The sequence below is a fragment of the Ischnura elegans genome, chromosome 7 (genome assembly GCF_921293095.1).
Source record: "Ischnura elegans chromosome 7, ioIscEleg1.1, whole genome shotgun sequence".
Classification (NCBI taxonomy): domain Eukaryota; kingdom Metazoa; phylum Arthropoda; class Insecta; order Odonata; family Coenagrionidae; genus Ischnura; species Ischnura elegans.
In genome coordinates this window covers 20,620,210-20,636,124 of record NC_060252.1, presented here as the reverse complement: position 1 = coordinate 20,636,124, position 15,915 = coordinate 20,620,210, and the positions used below count along the sequence as shown (strand labels likewise).

The following is a 15,915-nucleotide window of genomic DNA, read 5'->3' as shown; positions in this document are numbered from 1 at the left end:
TTTCTTTACAGCTTATTCATGAATATTCAATGTAATGCGAATAATGAAAGATAACATGAATAATTCAATTCAAGACTACAGTCTCAAATAGTTTACATATAATGTTAAGAACCCCAGGGAAACAGGCTGTGATGGATAGTATGATAGGTTACAAGAGTGTTGTAACACTATTTGCACATGATACGCACTAGACAAATTTTTAATTTAAAAAAGTGTTCAATAGATTGACAATTATGCTCTGCTGATTGTGACAGGCCCAGCTGTCACGGCATGAAAATGTTTTCAACATGGTTAACCCATGTTGTGATATCAGGGTAATTACACGATGGTTCCAATTAATACTTTATTTATACTACATATCACCAAGGAGTGGTGCCACATTTTTACAAAAGAAAGCTTATGTTTTATTTTGATTATAAAAAACAAAAGACCTTTATCACCGAGGAAAAACAACATCCCATGACCAACTCAAACGCAGAGACAGCATGGAAGGAGGAGGAGCTCCTGTTCCGATGTTACTAAAAACTTTACTCCAAAATTCCATGCTACTAAAAACTGCGATCATTCCCAATTAAATTAAGGCGGCGCAAAGTTAAAAAGGATAATCAGCTGAACGAAAATCCAGAATATATTATCAAAACCATAAGACAGACACATGAGAAATATCAGAAAATTTAGTTTTAAAAAAACGAGACATTTCATGAGGGTACACGACGCAATAGCAGTTGATAAAAAAGTTCTTACTTGACTGCCAAAACAATTCATACACAACAGAAAAATAAAACCTCCCTTGCCTTAGTTGTAGCTCATGCTAATAACATTACATGAGGTGCATAAATAATCCAGAAAAAATTAAGGTACAAATAAACAACGAATAAATGACAAAAAAATAATAAAATCAAGATGATATCATGCAGAGAATTTCGTCTTACTTGAAGTTTCCATGAACCTCTAGGAATTTTTCGTCAACTTCCACGTTCTCAAATCTCACTCATCCACCCGCTTTGCCGCGTTCTTCCAATTGGTTCGATTGGCGATTGGTGCGCATGTGCGCCACATCATTCGCTGATAGATCTTCTTGTGTTTGTTCGAAATGTTTCTGCTTAAGTTATGTTTTTGTGTTTACGTGGCTTTTTTAATAATTAATGTTATTTCAGTGAATCTTGTAACTGGTTTAAGATATTATAGCACCAAAGATTTGGAGGACCTAAGGTTTGGAGCCCATTTACCTTTATACATATAGTTTTTCACCTTCCAAGTACAAGGCTCCTATGTTATGATTTCATTCTTACCATCAAATTTTGTGTACGTATTTTTTCAGAGAAGAAGTACGGTCCATGTTCCAGCATGCATATGACAGTTATTTAAAATATGCATATCCTTACGATGAATTACGGCCTATTAGTTGTGATGGAATTGATACTTGGGGTAGTTACTCCCTCACCTTAATAGATGCCCTCGATACACTTGCAGTCATGGGCAATTATAGTGAGTTTCAGAGGGTTGCAGATATAGTGGCTAACAATGCTAACTTTGATGCCAATATCAACGTGTCCGTGTTCGAAACAAATATTAGAATTATTGGGGGATTACTCAGTGCACATCTTCTGTCCTACAGGTATGTCTTTACTGTACTTAAATTAATGGAAATAACTTTCTCAATGCATTAGCGTTAAAAAAAATAATGTTCATTTCATTTCGTATCTAATAATTTTATTGATGTAGTTTCTTATTTTAAGCCCTGTCTTTCTTTGCTTATTGCGTGGATGACATAATTTTCAATGAAACCTTTCACAGTATTCAAATTTGTGATAACTAGCCTGATCAAAGTGAAAAATTGGGTCTTTTTTATTCTCTCTCTATCTAAGATCTTGCATCAAAATTCACACCTATTCTGAGTGTTAATTTTATCGGTTCCTTATCGGTTTTATATCAGATCAACCTGTATCATTTGTTTGACAACACTTGGCACACTGGCATTATATTCCGTGGGAATATTGTGCCTAAAATTTATCTCTAAATTGGTGGAATCTTTCTAGTCATTGCGGAGTTTTCATTAAAAAATTCTTAAACCAGTTGCATGTGATATATAGTTTTTCTATTGATATAATAAGCACTGCACACTTATATTAAGTGCTATTATATACTCCTTGTTTTTCTGAAATATTAAAAAGTAACCGTTGGCGAAGGTAGATCTAATGTGCCATCAGGTGTATGTTTATAGGGAATGTTTGTATTGGAAGTTGTGGAATAATGAAAAGGTCAAGGATGTACACTAGAATATTTAATGTTCAAGATTTCTCGTGTGGGCCGTTCAGTTTCAGATTAAAAACGCTGAGTACATTATATAAATCTGATTATGGATCATGACTTTTCTAACATTAAGTCACACCATTGCAACCATGATCTAGATTACTTTGTCCTATGTTTTATATTATAGAAAATGAGTGACAAAATTCTCTGACTGTGATTTTAATCCAGTTTACTTGGGCTTGCATTGGAAATGTTTTGATAGTCCACTTCTGCTTGAAGTGGAGAAGTTGAATTGTAGCTAAGTGAGATGTAGAAGAATTGCGAGTAGTTTGAAAAAGTCTTTGTTTTTGTTGGAGATGGAATTATACTACTCTGTATGATGGAGAGGATAATCTTTGTTCCTACCACAAATTATGCGAAGGATAGATAGATTCAATGAATAGAATACTCAGTACTGAAGAAATGGGAGACTTCTGGGGCTGAAGGAATTGATGGTACTGTTGAAGACCTGTGGGAGGGAAATGCATGCATTGAAAATTTATTTAAGCAACTGTAATTAAAAGGTCATGATGGAAGCTCTAGGCTCCAGTGGTTCCTTGAAAAGTTGAGTTTTTCGTGGTTACATAAGAGGGTTGAATGGATCAATAAATTCTCTGGTTATATAATGCCTCAGAAACAGTGCATAATTTCCAACAAGGCAAAGTAGGCCATTGAGGCTGAGCATCTTGGCGTTGAAGGGACCACAACGCATTTTTCCTCTCTCTTCTCTTTGGACTGTCGCCCCTTCCCATGGATCCCTTTTGATACATCAACGCTTGCTATAGCACTGCCTCAAGGCCCCAAAGAATGGGTCAGGCCACCTTCACACACACCTGAAAAAATGATGTGGGTGCCAGATACAATGTAATCATATGGATGCCTTCATATCCCATGCCTCAATAGATGATTTTGGCACTTTGAGATTGCATCTCTCTATCTCATATGAATACCCAGGCTAGTGGCACATAGCGTTAACTTAGGTGATGGGTGGATTATGGTAGGTGGGGTTCAGATCAACATTAGGTTAATTTAATTTGGTGTCGACAACTTTCGGGAGCAGCTGCATTTTGCACTTATAATTAGTCACGCAAGCTTTCGTGGCCATTAGCTTAATTTACTCATTTCAAATAACAATATCTCATGATGTATATTTTTATTATTAAAGTATTGAATTGTTTAATGTAAGTTTACATGGAGCATTTGAGAATCACTGTGGCCGTATGCACACCCATCTTCTACTTCCCTCTTCAAATCTTAATACAGCCTGCTCCCTTTCATTCTATCTTTAAATCTTATTCTCCTTCACCTGTCTCCCAATTATTATTCCATCTAGCACTCTTTTCAACATCTCCTCCCTGCTTAGTTTGCTCTCCATCCATACCCAGTCTTTTCCATATCTCATCTAAAATCTTTCTCTTCTCACCCACCATGTCTAGCATTGCTTTTCCTCTTCCTAACTGTCCACTTCACCTTCTTTATTCCTCTCCAAACCCACATTTTCAAATGCCTCTAGTTGTTTCTTGCCCTCTTTCCTCAACGTCCAATTTTCTACACCTTAAAGTGCTTTGCTCTGAATGAGAGTCACTTGTCTTTTCTTCCAGTCCTTGCACACTGATCCTCTCATCAGCTACTTCCTAGTCAAGAATGCTTCCTTTGCTATTGCATTTCTCTTCCTGATGTCTTTACTGCTGTCTCTGTTTTTCTCTAATGTGCTTCTCAAATGAGAGAACTGATTCACATGCTCAAGTTAATTTCATCTAGAGCCCGGCACTCTTAGCTTGCAATGCTTTACAAAACCCCATAACTTTTGTCTTATCATAAATCTTCTTACCGTATCCATCCCACAGTCTTTCTAATGCATCTACCGGTGCCTGCAATGCTTTTCCCATCTCGTTAATCAATGCCTGATGATTTGCGAACATCAGTGGTTTAAACTTCAATCCTTCAGCTTTAACTCATCCCATACCTCCCTCACAATTTCTTAGGAATGCACGTTTTACAGGCACCTCACCTTTTTCTTCCTTCTATTCACTCCTGGATGGATGAGATGCTCATTATGTGTATTTCGCCATGCAACCACATTTCTTTTCCAGGCCTACAGTGAATTAAAGCACCCCATTTATTATTTTTCAGTGTTTAAAAATATAATATAAATAACAGAGTAAGACTACATGCCATGGCCATGTCCTTGCAAATGATTGATTAAACTGCTTCAGATGAAAATAGTTGATTATTTCTTACCTTTCCTCATTTTGTGGTGTGAGGGAGGAAGTGCCCTGCATATGTGCAATAGAGTGCTTGCATTTGCGTGGCATAGCATTGTAATGCTATGAATTTGATTGATCATTTCATCATGAATATAAATTTTGGTTCACAGCACTAATAGGGTAGTTTCCTTCATCAAAGAAAACAAAAGGCATTGATTGCGATTTGTTACCCACCATTAGTGTATTCATAATACACAAATTATTTGGTTTTATAAATCCCTGTTTAGACAAATGGCAATGGTCAATTTTAACAGCATTTGAAAAAGGCCAGATTGGCGCCCATGCAATGCCACTGCATGTGACGTCACAGGGACCTAGTTTCTATACGAGTGGATAGGAGTTTTACATCATCTGAGATTACCAATTCATGCATGAGGCACAGGGCTCAGGGAAACATGTCTTAATAATCACCTATTAAAACTGACTATGGTCGGAAAGTTTCCTTCGTTTGATAAGGTATAAATAATCCTTATTTAACCCAAGCTCTACCTGCTAGCAGGGTACTCGGCTACCTGCTAGCATCCTGCGTCATATCAGTGCTCAAAGCCTCGCCCTAAGGTCACCTCACACGGCGGCAGCGGGAACCAGAACGACGTCACACGGAGTTTTCCCAGCATTCATACTTAGCCGTCGCATTTTCGCGCGCTTGAAAATTTTCACTTTTCATTAAATCGCGAAAAACAGATATCGTCATTTAAAACGTGAAATGCATCCTCCAGGAGTAATAATCTTTCAATTTAGGCAATAAAAAAATAATAGGAAACCACCCTATTATTTAAAAAGCTTATTTCCCTGAGAAATTTAGGTTGCTCGGAAGTCCGCATCATGAGCAGGGAAGGCCAAATTTCAAATTCATAGAAGTATTTCAAATTCACGTCCTGGATGTATCTTGTATTTCAAGCACAGATTTTTGGTATTTTCCCATTCTAAAGTAAAAAAATACATCTGTAAAATTCTTTTGAAGTAGCTCTGTTAACACTTCTGTGACATTATGCTTCAGAGATTACTTCGTTTTCGTTAGAATTGTTTTCTTTGTGTTTGCAACTATCCATAACGTGCCAAGGCAGGTTATTTTTTTTAAGATCTCCTTGTTTCTGTACAAATGTACTTTGTATTGTAAAATGTATTTAAAGTACTATTCTGTGGCTTGTTTTTCAAATATCCAAGTCAAAGTTATTTTGTATTTTGCCCCGCCCTGATCACGAATGTTCACTTATGTAAACCAATTTAAATTTGTGATAGATGGCAACACATCTTGTTGCCAGCTGAGGAATGCTCCGTTGAAAATAATGAAAAATTACTGGCAATTTTCCACTAGTTTGATTTCACGAGCGGTTACCATACTTTCGGTATTATATTCAGGTTGTACAAAATCTGAAACCGGTCGTGAGATGTAACTACGTATTTGTAGACAGTTGCCAGTAACTTTTATTTCAATTATATGTTAGAATTCTTCAAGATAAAGCCTGAAAACACTCTCTATTCTCTATTTTTATGTTTCTGGATGAGATACTCATCATATGTATGTATAACCACACTTCTTTTACAGAGCCGGGGTGAACGTAGAGCCTGGTTGGCCTTGCAATGGACCCCTGCTTCGTTTGGCTGAGGATGTGGCACGTCGCCTTCTTGCTGCCTTTGATACTGCGACTGGAATGCCATATGGTACTGTCAACTTGCGATATGGCGTTCCTCCCGGAGAAACTACAATCACCTGTACTGCAGGTGTGGGGACGTACATTGTTGAGTTTGGGACCCTCTCACGACTGACTGGAGACCCCCTCTATGAAGAGGTGAGCATAATGCCAATGTATTTTAAATTGATTGCTTTGTATACTGTCTCAATGAGATCTTTCATTTAGACCAGAAATTGCAATGAATTAAAAGAAAATGAGGGATGGAAAGGGAGGATAAGTGATGACAAATGAATCTTCCTCACTCATCTATTATCTTATACGTTTTAAATGAAAAAAAAAACAGAAAGTCGCTGCCCTTTTTCAATAAGCTGGTAACATCATTAAAATGTCAGCCAACTAACTTGTTCAAGAGAGAACTGCTCAAAGAAAGAAGGAATCCCTCACGATAGTGTAAAGAAAAGTTAACCACACAAAGTCGATACGCAAAGCCAAGAGTGGGTGCGGTATAATGACCCACTCACGCAGTCAGTGACATCATCAAATTCTCTGCAAAAGGGTTATGACAGCTGGCTTTTGCCATAGATAACTCGTAAAGTACCTAGTTGATGAATCAAAAAATGGAAAAATATGGGTCTTTTTAGTTTGCAAATTATTACATTTGTTAATAATAATAAATTTGTGAAAAAATTCATGTTACTCACTTATGGTCTGGGGATAAGATGATCCTTCCTGGAAGGAATGAGGGTATGGAGAAGGGAAAGTTTGTCTACGGCACGCTACTGGGAGAACGAAAAGGTACGTTCACAGCAGTGAAAGCGTTAAAGAAGTCTTTAACTACAAAGAATAATTGTCATAATTTGCATTTTTCATTTCGTGACTTGATATTTTGTGCTGTTTGTAGGTGGCGCTCAAGGCTTTGAATGCCCTTCACCACCACCGCTCTTCAATTGGTCTCTTGGGAAATCACATTGACGTGCAGAGTGGGCGGTGGACCGCTCTCGATGCCGGCATTGGTGCCGGGGTGGATTCGTACTATGAGTACTTGGCCAAGGGAGCCATGCTGCTCCACCGACCTGAGTTGGCAGCCACATTTGCCGAGAGCAGGAAGGCTATCTTTAGGTATCTGCGTCAGAACGACTGGCACTTCTGGGTGTCCATGACGAGGGGTGAAGTGGCGCTTCCCATTTTCCAAAGCCTCGAAGCTTTCTGGCCTGGCACCTTGAGTCTTGTGGGTTAGTAGGCTGCTTCATTGTTCTCTCTTCCTCCTTGTGTTTGCATTCATGCTTCTACACGCCCCCTAACGCATTGTGACTCCCCCTGAATACATTCAACCACATCAGAGTGTGATTATTTATGTTAGGTCGAAAATACTTGCAACATTGACCCGTTGATGTCTGAATTTTTTGGGTATACCTCTGTGTCTTCAGGTCAAAGGTTATGCTGTGTGATTCTTGTCTTGTCTACTTGCTGGTGGTGGTCAGTGTACTGCATGTTTATTGTCTCATCATGGAAGAGACTAATTCAGGCCAATCAACGTGCAATAATCTGATCACCACTAGCATGTTAATTAGCCAAGAGCAGACAGCATCACCCTCAACCTGAAGACGTTGACAGGATAGTCTGTAAAGCTGTTGTCTAAAAACCAACTGATGCAGACCCATACCTTAAAAATGCTGACATCATCCTGTGATTATTTTTGTGTAGGTGGAGGTGTATTAGCTTTATCTAGTCATGTATTTACACAGTCTATTTTTCTTGCTAATTTTTGCTGTTCATTTTTTGCTGTCAGTTTTTCACAGATATACAGGCTTTATTGTAGCTCTCACAAAGGATTGTGATGATCATAATGTAATTTTAAATCGGTGGGTAAGGTGCTTAAACAAATTTTGTTTATGTGCACAAAGTGAGTTGTTTCAGCACTCATTGTCAGCATTGTTTAATTTTCACAAGTAGTGCTTACATGAGTTTGAAATAGTATAAAATTACTGAAAGCAAATCTTTGATGTGGAAATCGTGTTCAGATATGTATCATGTTTAATGTTTTATGGCCCATGATTTGGTACAAAATTGATATATGTAATCAAAGAAAAATACTATACGCAATGCAAGTAGTTGGCCAGGGAAATCATATTAATGCATTTCAGAACTAGCTTTAAATTGAGGGTAGAGTCCTTTGGAGTTGGTCAGTAAATATGTGAATTATGAAGTGGTTATATACATATTTGTAGCAATGAGATGGTTTGGATTCAGCTCTTTTCAAGGATATTTACGTCCAGTATTATACAACATGGTGGAATGGTGAAAAGATGCTGGGGATGCAATATTTCATCGGGCCCTTTACACATGAGTTGACTGCTTTGCATGTCAGTGGCGAGCATAACTCTTGAGCAACCAGTTTATGATTTCTGTTTCCTCACAAGTGTGACTGATTAAAGATTAGTCGATTCTTTAATAGTAGCAGAGGTATGCTGATGTGCCCATAATCTATGTATACATGAATACAGTTTCGCCAGCAGCTCACTCCTGAACCAGCCAAAGGCGTGTGAAGTTAACATTTTGAGGGCCAGGTGCTTTCCCTGGGCCAGGGTGCAATCGGAGGATTTTGTTTCGAAGGGTCTAAAGGCTTCACCCAGATTAGAACCGGAGGCTCATATATCAGTAGCCCATCATCCTACCCTCTTGCGCATAATGCTCCCTTTATTATCTATGTCCAGGAGAATAAAGAACATAAATATGTAGAGGAAATGAAAAGTCAAAGCTTGAAAACATTTTAAGCTCTAAAGGTATAACAACTATGCAATTGATGTTGTTTTGCAATCTGCAAGACTGGCTGCAGGCAACCAGATGGATAATGATTTGAAATTGCTGTGTTTCATTCAATCTTTGTGCTGCTGCCGATGTATTTATTTTTTAAATTTGTTAAGTAATGAAACGGTTGTTTGTTCAACTGATTTGCAGCTTGGCTTGGGAAGCAGTCGACTTGTGTGCAGATGCCCTTAAAGGCAGAGCATACTGGGGTCATCTGTCCCATGCAGAAACACTCTACTTTGCTTTTTAAAATTGTATCGTATCCTTCAATGTACATTTCAGCTCTCTTGCTTGCAACTAATATTTAATTAATGCAAAACTTTCTGTCAGGATGTCTCTTTGCTTTTGCTTTTAAATAGTGGCAATTTTTTTGTTTTGATGCATTCTATTCTCTTTCTTGAGTGTTTAGACATCTTGATCCTGGACTGGATTTTATCGAAGTTATAAATACATATCTTATATTACCTTACAGCAGTAAGGAATATAAATTTGCCATAACTGTGTCACTTCTATGCTTCACATGTTTTTCTAATGTCAGTGAAGGTATTGAAAGCATCTCTTGCAGATTGTGTCAGCGTAATTTTTCTCTAATTTTTAACCATCATTAACTCTTATGAAATCTTCATTTGTGCATGGTCCTGTAGGTGATCTTTTTCTAAACAAATGAACATCAGATTTTCAATTTGTCTATTTTATGTTGGGTGCTAACGCTTTTACTAAACATTCTCGTTTAATAGATGTGCTTAAATTAGATTTGGTGAAGAGGAATAGATATTGTGCAAATGCTTTAGGGTTGTTATTGAAAATGCTTTGGTGTACGGTGTAGAAAGAAACACAGGAAATGTTTCAAAGAAGTTCAAGTATGTTTATACTTCAGGTAAAATATGATCATATGATCATGTTGTTTGTCATGATACACCCATGCTGGATGTACATTCATGTAGGTTTCCTTTTCTTATATCTACCTAGTTTATGTCAAAGAAAAAAATCTGAGGCAGAATTGATGTATAAACTTAAGTTTACATTTTTCAGAACATAAAATCCTTTTTTTTATACTACTCTTCTCATAAGGAGGTTGATTTTTCCCTTTGAAGAGGACAGAAGTTTTTTCGGAGGATTAGTGATAACTTATGGAATGGCTTGTAGCTGAAAAGTAGGCTGTTATACTGACTGATGAATATCTCCTTGGGTTTGGAGCATTGGATGTTAAAATGACCCTTTTCTCCTTTGAATGGGATCTCTGTGGATTCAAATGCCACTATGTTAGGGAATCCTGGACTTTTTATCCTATGATATTAATTTGTATTGAATTTTCCATTTTGCTTCTATCTAATAAATTTTTTATCTCTTCTTTACCACCCATTGGACTTATCTACTCGTAATTGAAGAAAGACTGACATAACATGCTGCGATCTTGTATGCATACAATTCTAACCGGGCATTTAAATTTTTATGAAATTTTTAAGATTGTACTAAGTTTTTTTATACGGCTGATTACTTTACACAGTTACAGATACATTTGTTTATGAAATTAGTTTTTGTGTTTGATAGAAGTCCTTCATATTATGTAGGAATGATAAAAATCTACCTCAAATATTCAGATCTTTGGCGTGCTTAAATTCCTGCCCAAATTATTTGAATGGAAAACTTATTACTCAAAGTTTACGTCATTAAATGCTATTTAAGGTGGTAGGTCAGAACTTGGGAAAATTTAAGAAAAATATTTTTGCTTCCTTTACCTTGATTTTATTAATGTCTGTCTGGTAGTATTGACAGATTTCATGATATAGGTACTCCTGCCAAAAGTTAGATATTAGAATTTTATAAATGCATAATAAATGGCAAGAAATGTCTTGTATATATCCTAATCATCACTTGCATTTTTGAGAATGATTTTTATGTTATTTTCAGGTTTTGCTGCCTTAAAAAACTTTGGGTGTGAGGGTATTGCGCATGAAAATTAAATTGTCAGCGAAGCCATTTGTTTCAGATTTCTGCATCAGTTACTTAGCTTTTTTTTACTACCCTTTCTTATATTTTCGCCTTTATGTGTCTCCACCCTGCCAATACTTCTCCAATTTAATATTTTAAAAAATTACAGTTAACATTCACACACCTGATAAGTGTCTGGTCCTTACAAATTAATTAATTTGTGCAATTTTCATTTTTTATTGCACTTTTGTACATATTCACCCGCAAATTGTGTATCCTTCTTTAGATTGATATATGGTATTAACTATTAGTGAAAAAGCTGGCATGAGATTAAATAAATTTTACTACCTAATGAATCCATTTACTCCCTCATAAGTCAGTGAGCAGAAAAATCTTTATCTTCCTTTTTTTGAAACTTTGAAATATTTTCATCTCAAATCTCCAACAGGCGACATTGATAGAGCAATGAAATCTCTTCACAATTACCACAGCGTTTGGAAACAGTACGGCTTCACCCCGGAATTTTATAACATACCACAGGTTAGTACATAATGTTAGGTAACCCTGACTCTTTTTTATTTTTTCCCTCTTGGGTTTTTGTCTAGTTGTTTTCTTGTGCCCATAAATATTGTATCAATGTATAGTTATTTCCTTTTTTTCCAAAAAATTTTGCAGTTCCTTTTTTCAAGGTGAATATGCTGAATACATAAATAGATAAAATCAAAGCTCATTCGAATCTGAATATGACAAACTTAGGGAGTACTTGAAAAAAATCTATCCGGTTAAAATTTGCCCGGTTGAGTGGGAACCAAAAATATATTCCATGCAACCCGGAATTTTCAATTGTTATACCCTTTGCGCCAGTGTAATCCAACCGTATGGATTGGAATGTGACCGCATGCTAAATACCCAATTACAAATTTTTCCTCCAATTTTAAAAAAAATTAGGCATGTATTTTTCCATGCTTTGCCTAGAATCGAATTCATTTGGTGGGACACATTTGCCTCAGTACATATAGGATTATGAGCCCATCGAGTAATTGAGAAATCATTGGCGATCATAGTATGTGTACTTATGTGATTTAATCTTACTTTTTCTCTCCTCTTTTACGCACTTGATGCTACATGGTAAGGGTCACTTTTGGTAAAACTGTACTCAGAAAAAGTGTTAAAACAAAAGTTAGTAAGCTAATTATGTAGTGAACTGTGTGATTTCTACTGCATGTTACAAGTACCTCTAAACTTTCTCGCTCATGGATTCTAAGTCATTAACGCTAAGGATGGAAGTTGCCATGAAAAAATCATTTGGCATCCATTGCCATGGCTAAGCCATTACATCACAAATTTCACCCTTGGTATAAATGATGTACTTCTTCATTTATAATCAGTTAAAGTTTATGGAAATGAATCAGAAAGAAACGCCACCATACTCTTTGTATCCAGAATCTGTGACACATTTGAATGGAGTGATCAAGTTTCATTCTGCTTCAAGCGAGTTGAACGGCTGGACAGAGTGATGAGTGCATGGGTTTGTAAATGCATTCTCCTCTAGAAGTGACAATGAGAATATCATGTGTCTTTTCTCAGTGACCCCTTGTGCTTCACATGTCTTGTGATTTTCTGTAACTTAGCCATGTGCTTCTGAACATTTTGGACATGCGTAAAGGGCTTACATTTGCTTTGGTGTTTGTGTTTCGTCCTGCAATGACTAATCAACTCTCTAGTCACGCGCTCAAAATATTTCTGTAATAGAATAGTTTTAATAATGTTCTCATGTTAATGTGTTCAGTTAGTGTCCAGAATCTGATTTCAAAGCTTTTCCTTTTTTGCATTGTAGAAATAATGTGTATTTCATGTGAGGTAAATAGTTTTCTCATGGATAATGAAAGAATGAACGTATTTTTAGTTAGGTTCACTAATATATTTGAAAAAGCACAAACTGGGTTTCATAACATAGTTGCATCGTTTGGTGGAAACTGGGGTCTTACTTTTCCAATACAGTACACTCGCGATTATCCTAATGGCTAATGATGGGGAGAGACGGCACGAATATTCGGAAAACACGAATAACCCAAACTTTCACTTACATGTCTTGCAATGTTCATAATTTGTCTAAAACAAACAATTATTTATGCAGGTATTCTGTTATTTTAGAGTGCTCCCCGGACTCAATGAGAGCTTTCTTTGCCAGTTCACGATCTTTTTAGTGGCGATAACTTGGTTGTACTCGTATTATTAATGCTCCATGTAAGGCCTGGTTTCAAAGCCCACACATCCATGGCTGCGTGATCACGGATACAGAAAAGTGGTTTGCACAAATGCTTCAAAACCACTGCTCAACATCGGAAACTACACTGTCAGGCACCACGCCACGTAATCGCATCTCGCACGAGTGGCCCGGGTTGCAACTGCTGCGGTACGTGTATCCGTGATCAAGGAGTGTGGTCGCACACTGTGAGGCTTGGAAAACAGGAACACGGTGCTCCCATGAATGCAGCTAGCGTGCGATTGCTTCCGTTTTACGAAGAGGATTCTAACGGAAATAATAAGCCCGGTGTATCCTAGCATTAATGCAGTAATTCTGATGATTTTGCGTCCTATTTTATTTTTTTTATAAAGATCGCCGAAAAAATTGAGCGAGGGTAAAAATCATGCGCGGATAATCCGCAACCCGGATAAACCACAGCCGGATTATCGGGTGTCTGCTAGTTAACCTAACAGAGTTTATTCTTTCATTTTCCAAAGTGGAAAGATTTCACACAGCTTCAGTTATAATAGTTTTCTCATTATAATAGTTTCCTCCTATGGTGTAATCTCAATTTCACTTGATGTTAATAAGTTCAGTATGCTAATGAGGTGAAGTAGTATTTTCTCACCCATTGCGCGTTTTTTTTTCAAAAGGGTGAGCCTGGAACCAATAGGGAGGGTTACCCTCTCAGACCAGAGTTGGTGGAATCGACTATGTACCTGTACCGAGTTACCAAAGATCCATATCTCTTGGAGGTGGGAGCAGATATTCTTTCAAGCATTCAACACAGCGCCCGCACTCCTTGTGGATATGCAACTGTAAGTTTTTAAGCCTTTTAAGTTTTTGAGCTACTTTTGAGTAACTAACCATCACCATCAATAATCCTAATATTGGTTTGACGCAGCTCTCCTATCCACTCTCCTTTTTACAAGAATGTGTTTCTTATCTTTTACATCCTTTATTACATGTCCTATGTAACTCATTCGGGGCCGTCCCTTGCCCTTCTTCCCTTCCACCTGTCCTTCTACGATTGTTTTCATCAGGCCATCATGCCACGTAATATGGCCAACTAAGTCGTCCCGTCTGCTCCTTAAAGATTTTAGAGTAGTTCTCTTTCCTCCCAGTCTTCTCAACCTTCCAAATTACTTACTCTAGTAGAATAAATAATATAATATTATGTGAAATCAAAAGAACAAATTATTTCTGGTACATTACTGCTCATTGCATGTTAGCTTTGAAGTTTTAGTGATTGATTGCTTCATTTCTTTTCCGATCCCGGAAGGTTATTCTGCATTTTTGATTTTGGGATCAAATTTGGTTGACGTCACCGATTGAGCCAATTCCCCCCTCAACTCCCCCCCCCTCGCTGCGCAACTGAGACTTAGGAGGGGGATCGGGTAGGTGTGGTATGGACATAGTGCTGGCTTACAACCTATTGGATCCTGGTTCAAATATTGTTGAAGCGGATTTTTTTCCGGGATTTCCCGATCCCTGCTGGAGTGCCTCGTGAAGTGAACTACAAAAATCCGTCCGTCGGATGGGACGTTAAACTGTGATCACCTGAGGCGCCTTAAGCAATTCGCTATCCCTTAGGTGCTCATCTTGGTCCCCTTAACGCAGGCTAATGCCGACGTCGGTTTTCTTCCACCTTTTCTGCCATTCATTCCAGCGTGGCGTAAAAGACCTTAAATGCCTTTCGCCTTCTCCAAATACTATTGGACTTGAGACGTCAGGAATATGTTATGGAACTCATGATTCGTCTCTTTCATCGTGTGAGATAAGGTTAATGGAAATAAAATTTTCAGTTGAAATGAACAAAATGTGACTGCTACTACTGTCTGAAAAAAAATAAAGACACCCGAGTTTAAAGAGCTCTATCGTCTAAACGAAGCAATCAAATTCAATGCAACAAAAAGCAAACGGAAGAGAATTTATTTCTACATTAGATCATTCAATTTTAAAAATATTCGGCCCAATAGTATTTCCTGTACTTTATTTTTTATAATAAAGTACCCGTTTTTGTGCGAAAAATCAAGTTGCCCAACTTGGAGCGCTTGGTACTCCAGTATTTTTCGGTCCATTAGCTTGAACTATAGATACAAGGAAGCCAAAATCTAGCATTAAATTTTATAGAAATAAAGTTTTTTATACTACTAAAATTGATGGATTTGTTGAAAACAACGTAAACATCTGCTTACTTCGAAACCAATTGGTGAATTGAAAATTCATATTAAAAGTAACAGAAGCAGGCGAAATGTAGTGGAATGACATCCTGTGAGTATTAAAAGAAAATAGAGAAGGCACTTTTCACAGGTTTATTTAAAACACGACGCCTTTCAACCGTTAGGTCATTATCTAGTAAAATGATACTTGTACATGATAATGACCTAACAATGATACCTGTACTTGATAATGACCTAACGGTTGAAACGCGTCGTACTTTAAATAAACCTGCGGAAAAGTGCCATCTCTATTTTCTTTTAATACTTATGAAAATAGGGTAGTTTCCTTCATCATAGAAAACGAAATGCATTTATTGCGATTCCTTACTCACCATTAGTGTATTCATAATATACAAATTATTTGGTTTTAGAAATCCCAGTTTAGACGAATGGCAATGGTCAAGTTTAACCTCATTTGAAAAAGGCCAGATTGGCGCCCATGCGATTCCGCTCCACGTGACGTCACAGGGACCTAGTTTCTATACGAGTAGATAGGAGTTTTACATTGT

At 37.3% G+C, this 15,915-nt stretch overlaps 1 protein-coding gene across 1 annotated transcript; it reads left to right on the top strand.

The window, feature by feature from the left end:
* The first annotated feature begins 1,069 nt into the window (after nt 1-1,069).
* On the top strand, nt 1,070-14,029 carry LOC124163102 (ER degradation-enhancing alpha-mannosidase-like protein 2). Its single transcript, XM_046539904.1, has 6 exons — nt 1,070-1,212; nt 1,322-1,618; nt 6,109-6,352; nt 7,098-7,428; nt 11,385-11,476; nt 13,838-14,029. Exons 1-6 carry the CDS (start codon nt 1,094-1,096, stop codon nt 14,012-14,014), a joined length of 1,260 nt encoding a protein of 419 aa, XP_046395860.1. The 5' UTR covers nt 1,070-1,093; the 3' UTR covers nt 14,015-14,029.
* Nucleotides 14,030-15,915: the final 1,886 nt, after the last annotated feature.

Excerpts from the sequence above, each read along its gene's own strand:
- LOC124163102 (XM_046539904.1), top strand. The coding sequence starts at position 1,094 with ATGTTTCTGCTTAAGTTATGTTTTTGTGTTTACGTGGCTTTTTTAATA. Across the intron at positions 1,619-6,108 it reads GCACATCTTCTGTCCTACAG|AGCCGGGGTGAACGTAGAGC; the intron begins GTATGTCTTTAC and ends CTTCTTTTACAG. Across the intron at positions 11,477-13,837 it reads AATTTTATAACATACCACAG|GGTGAGCCTGGAACCAATAG; the intron begins GTTAGTACATAA and ends TTTTTTCAAAAG.